The 6,000-nt window shown below is 39.2% G+C and overlaps 1 protein-coding gene across 2 annotated transcripts in view; it reads left to right on the forward strand.

Moving 5' to 3' along the window:
• Positions 1-5,296, forward strand: part of mthfsd (methenyltetrahydrofolate synthetase domain containing) — a 47,906-nt gene extending 42,610 nt beyond the window's left edge. For both annotated transcript variants that reach the window (XM_082183075.1, XM_082183076.1), the window contains exon 8: positions 4,107-5,296. In XM_082183075.1, the coding sequence (XP_082039201.1) occupies positions 4,107-4,436 (330 nt within the window). In that variant the 3' untranslated portion in view covers positions 4,437-5,296. The remainder of the gene's footprint in view (positions 1-4,106) is intronic.
• The last annotated feature ends 704 nt before the right edge of the window (positions 5,297-6,000 follow it).

Below are 6,000 nucleotides of genomic sequence, written 5' to 3' on the forward strand. Positions count from 1 at the left end.
ATTTTTGGTATGTTTTAGCTTACCTCAAGGGCATCCAAGATGTAGGTGTCTTTTTTTCCGCAGTAGTTTCAATTTTTATATTTTTAGGTCAAACCGTTCTTGTCTGTCAGTCATATAATGCAGGTCTATGGTCATTATCTCAAAACACAAGCACAGAGTCCAAATTAAAACAATTCCCGTCGTCCAAATTAAACAATTCCCCACGCAGACTGGTGCATAGATATATACACACTAGATGTCGCCTTGTCTACGGCAGTTCATTGGAACGAATGTCTTAAAGGCGACATCTAGTGTATATATCTATGCACCAGTCTGCGTACACGTCAGATCAGATCACTTCGACATGGCTGCGTATAAAAGGTAAAAACGATATAAATACTGTTCGTTTTCTCACACAAACCGCTCGTTTCGTGTCTTAGGCCATCAATGTGTACTTACGATGGGGAATTGTTTAATTTGGACGACGGGGAATTGTTTTAATTTGGACTCTGTGCTTGTGTTTTGAGATAATGACCATAGACCTGCATTATATGACTGTCAGACAAGAACGGTTTGACCTAAAAATATAAAAATTGAAACTACTGCGGAAAAAAAGACACCTACATCTTGGATGCCCTTGAGGTAAGCTAAAACATACCAAAAATTTATTTCAAAGTGAACTATCCCTTTAAATAGATGAGTGTCACAGCAAAGGGTCTGAATACTTAGGACCATGTGATATTTCAGTTTTTCTTTTTTAATAAATGTGCAAAAATGTCAACAATTCTGTGTTTTTCTGTCAATATGGGGTGCTGTGTGTACAATAATGAGGGAAAAAATTAACTTAAATGATTTTAGCAAATGGCTGCAATATAACAAAGAGTGAAAAATTTAAGGGGTCTGAATACTTTCCGTACCCACTGTGTGTGTGTATGTATGTATATATATATAAGGGTTCCTACGCAGTTTGGAAAAGTATGGAATTTGATTTGAGTAATTTCCAGGTCTGGAAAAGTATGGAAAAGAAAGCAGATTATGGAAAAATATTTGCATTTCCAGACTATTGCCCCTGTTTAGTTTTCTATAGTAGAAAATTAAGAATTTAATGAACAAAAATGTATCATAGAAGTGTGTTTTCATGGCAGCTGTTTAGTGATTGTCTAACACAACTGAATTCAAGGTGCACTTTTTCATTATGCAAAAATGCAGGTTATAAGTGTTCTGGGTTTCTTCTCATGATATTCTTAGCACCGTATTACAGAGCCACTAAAAGGATCTTTGCAAAAATAAAAAATATGCAGACTTTCGTGTGCGCATGAGAAACCATTAAACTTAGCATAGACAATGCACACTGAGCCACCTATTGCACCATCAGCCCATTTCACGGTGTGGTTTCTTGGCCGCCATTAAAGTGTGTTAAAGCAGTGTGTTAAAGCAGACCTTGAAATATAATGTACAGCCCTACACATTTTTTTCACCACTTTTTTTTTATTGAATTTTTTTTTTTGAGTCTGGAAAAGTATGGAATTTTGGAATATGTGTAGGAACCCATATATATATATATATATATATATATATATATATATATATATATATATATATATATATATATATATATATATACAGTGAGCGACAGCCCAGAAACCTGACTGATCTAGTGAAGATTTGAGTATTTGAACACCCTGCTATTTTGCAAGTTCTCCCACTTGGAAATCATGGAGGGGTCTGAAATTGTCATTGTAGGTGCATGTCCACTGTGAAAAACTGTGCATGTCCATAATCAAAAATAAATAAATCCAGAAATCACAATATATGATTTTTTTACTATTTATTTGTATAATACAGCTGCAAATAAGTTTTTGAACACCTGTCTATCAGCTAGAATTCTGACCCTCAAAGACCTGTTAGTCTGCCTTTAAAATGTCCACCTCCACTCCATTTATTATCCTAAATTAGATGCACCTGTTTGAGGTCGTAAGCTGCATAAAGACACCTGTCCACCCCATACAATCAGTAAGAATCCAACTACTAACATGGCCAAGACCAAAGAGCTGTCCAAAGACACTAAAGACACAATTGTACACCTCCACAAGGCTGGAAAGGGCTACGGGGAAATTGCCAAGCAGTTTGGTGAAAAAAGGTCCAATGTTGGAGCAATCATTAGAAAATGGAAGAAGCTAAACATGACTGTCAATCTCCCTCGGACTGGGGCTCCATGCAAGATCTCACCTCGTGGGGTCTCAATGATCCTAAGAAAGGTGAGAAATCAGCCTAGAACTACATGGGAGGAGCTGGTCAATGACCTGAAAAGAGCTGGGACCACCGTTTCCAAGGTTACTGTTGGTAATACACTAAGACGTCATGGTTTGAAATCATGCATGGCACGGAAGGTTCCCCTGCTTAAACCAGCACATGTCAAGGCCCGTCTTAAGTTTGCCAATGACCATTTGGATGATCCAGAGGAGTCATGGGAGAAAGTCATGTGGTCAGATGAGACCAAAATAGAACTTTTTGGTCATAATTCCACTAAACGTGTTTGGAGGAAGAAGAATGATGAGTACCATCCCAAGAACACCATCCCTACTGTGAAGCATGGGGTGGTAGCATCATGCTTTGGGGGTGTTTTTCTGCACATGGGACAGGGCGACTGCACTGTATTAAGGAGATGATGACCGGGGCCATGTATTGCGAGATTTTGGGGAACAACCTCCTTCCCTCAGTTAGAGCATTGAAGATGGGTCGAGGCTGGGTCTTCCAACATGACAATGACCCGAAGCACACAGTCAGGATAACCAAGGAGTGGCTCTGTAAGAAGCATATCAAGGTTCTGGCGTTACCTAGCCAGTCTCCAGACCTAAACCCAATAGAGAATCTTTGGAGGGAGCTCAAACTCCGTGTTTCTCAGCGACAGCCCAGAAACCTGACTGATCTAGTGAAGATTTGTGTGGAGGAGTGGGCAGTGTGGAGGAGTGCCTCCTGCAGTGTGTGCAAACCTGGTCAAGAACTACAGGAAATGTATGATCTCTGTAATTGCAAACAAAGGTTTCTTTACCAAATATTAAGTTCTGCTTTTCTGATGTATCAAATACTTATGTCATGCAATAAAATGCAAATTCATTATTTTAAAATCATACAATGTGATTTTCTGGATTTTGGTTTTAGATTCCGTCATTCACAGTTGAAGAGTACCTATGATAAAAATTACAGACTTCTACATGCTTTGTAAGTGGGAAAACCTGCAACATCGGTAGTGTATCAAATACTTGTTCTCCCCACTGTATATATTACACACATATATACTACACACATATATACATTGACGCGGCAGTGGATTCCGGAATCGGACCCTTAAAAAAATAAATATATATATATATATAAAAACACTACAATATTTGATATGTCATTAAAATCTTAAGTAATTAAACGTAAGACACTGTATGAATTTTTAAAACGTAGTAATCATCATAATTTCAAAACAACAGTCTTTGGTTACACTTTCTTGCGATGGCCCATTTTAGAAATTCTACTAACTTTGCAACTATGTCAACTAACTAATTAACAAGGAAAACTACAAGGTAGGCTACTACAACCATATTTATAATACATTATGTATTTGTGACATGGTAACTTGATCCACATGTTAAAAGCCATTACAAATCTGGAAACATTTTACACATCTGCTCCACATGTTGGTAACATGTTTTCCACATGTGATCACATGTGGACATAACAAAATGTAGCACATGTGGACACGTGATCACATGTGGAACACGTGAAATTCATGTTTTTTCTGTAAAGGATGGTGCATGGCACAGTTCGATAGGGTTCTTATATTGTCAGCTACCGATTGTTAAGTGAACCTTTGAAAAGGAACGTCTCTGTTATATGTAAACTTGGTTCCCTGAATAGGGACTGTAGCATCATCTACAGATGCAGCATCTTGTTCCCTATTCAGAGAACCAAGGTTACATATGTAACCAAGATGTTTCGTGTTGAGTTTTTCAATGTGACCTGAGATCATGAAATTCTTGAGAAATACCTTAACCTTATATTACAATAAAAATGAAGCTCTATTTAGATGGTTCCTTCAGATTAACTAAACTATTACAATTTACTAATGCTTTCAGTTACACACAGAAGTACTGAAGAAAATACCAATTCTGAAGACACTAAGAACACTGGAGCAGGAAGCTGGGAAAGATGTTGCTTTAAAGACAACCCCTGCCAGAGCGGATGGAACCAAGAAATCCAAAGAGCTAAAATGGCAACCTGATTGTTATCCTAAAGCTGAGCTTCAATGTGAATGTTTAGCTTCTGAAGGTGACAAGTGTGCTGCATTTGAGCGCAAATTCCCTAAAAGTCCTGTCACCACTGTATACTTGAGTGACTTTCCCGCTGGATTACATGCGAGTGAGTTGAAGAGCTTGCTCAGAGAACAGGAAGCTGTTCCTCTGTGAATCATCTGGCAGGGGGCAAAGCACAAGGCATTCCTGCTGTACATCGATGACACTGGTGCAGAGCATGCTCACTAATCAAAAAAACAAAAAAAACTCAATTTATAGCCACACCCTACATGCTGAATGTGTCAGGAGTTAGAGGCCAAAGGCCCTGGCAGGATACAAAACAGGCTGGTAAAGGACACTAGGCTCCTAGAGAAGGTAGTGTTCAATCCAGAATTCTGACCTGTACACCTTTCTAAACAAGAATAAAGTTTTCTGAATAATCATTTATCTAGTGTATGCTTGGATCTGAACTCTCACACAAGGAATCTAATGGCGCTTTTCCATTACCAGTACCAGCTCGACTCGACTCGACTCGACTCGCCTCGTCTCGGCTCGGCTCGCTTTTCGCTCCGTTTTCCATTGCAGATAGTACCTCCACAATAGTACCTGGTCGTCATAGCGACGCCGCAGGAAACTGCCGTGACTTAATCTTTTACGCGAGACGCGCGAGATACACCCGCTACCCACACACACAGGACAATGGAGGAAATCGAGTGTATGCTGTTTTTGGATGTTTTTGTTTTTGTTTTTGCTGTTTTTTATTCAGGATACTCCGTCTGGCGCGTGCAATGATGACGCAGTGAATAGTGACGATTCTCTCTGACCAATCAGCAGTCTGCCGTGTTTTCACGTCACATTTTAGTATCGCCTCAGCTCGCCTCAGCTCGCTTGGAACCTCGCCGGAGGTGGTACGAAAAAAAGTACCTGGAAGCGGGTACAGGTACAACTTTTACACAGTGGAAAACCAAACAGAGCCGAGTCGAGTCGAGTCGAGGCGAGCCGAGGCGAGCTGGTACTGTGTAGTGGAAAAGCGCCATAAGGGTCTTGGAAAAACAGGTCATGAAAATGTGAGTTTTGGCTGAAATCACAAAGCCTGAGAATAATGAAGTGTTATGTTAAACGTCTCTATTCTTATGTATTAATTGTTTAGTTAAACAGTGTCAATAAGTTTTATGATACCAGCTCTTCTATAAGGTATGTCTATGAGTTTATAGTAATTTAATTGAAATGGTTCACAATAATATTACAAATCAAATTAATTTTGCTTTTCCCAAAAATGCATTTAACATGAAACGACATGTACAAGCTTTGAGTGCTAGAATCGCTGTCTGCTCATGAAGTGCTGAAATATATACGGTATAAGTACTTTTATACTACAGGGCTGTTGAATGCTTCATTGGCCTGTCTGATCGATTGCTCCTGTCTGCCTCGTAGCTTCTGCTGCTGTTGCGTTGGTTTGCGTCTGTAAGCTCCGTATATATTTCTGTTTTGAATCATTATTTACTATCATTCCTTGTTGTTTATACTGCTAAATATAACTTACTCAACATCACACATTAACCTGACATCGCTAGCTTCAATCTAAATCGTTATTGCTTGCACAACACGCTAGTAATTCGCAAGCCTGTTAGCGTGCCATCCGTGCACTCTTTATTTATTTATTTTCTCGCGCCTTTTACGAGTCCATCAAACAACTTGGGTGAGTAGGATCAGTCAACAAACATGGTGAGTCATGTCA

This window comes from Leuciscus leuciscus, assembly GCF_965113295.1.
Source record: "Leuciscus leuciscus genome assembly, chromosome: 10".
Classification (NCBI taxonomy): domain Eukaryota; kingdom Metazoa; phylum Chordata; class Actinopteri; order Cypriniformes; family Leuciscidae; genus Leuciscus; species Leuciscus leuciscus.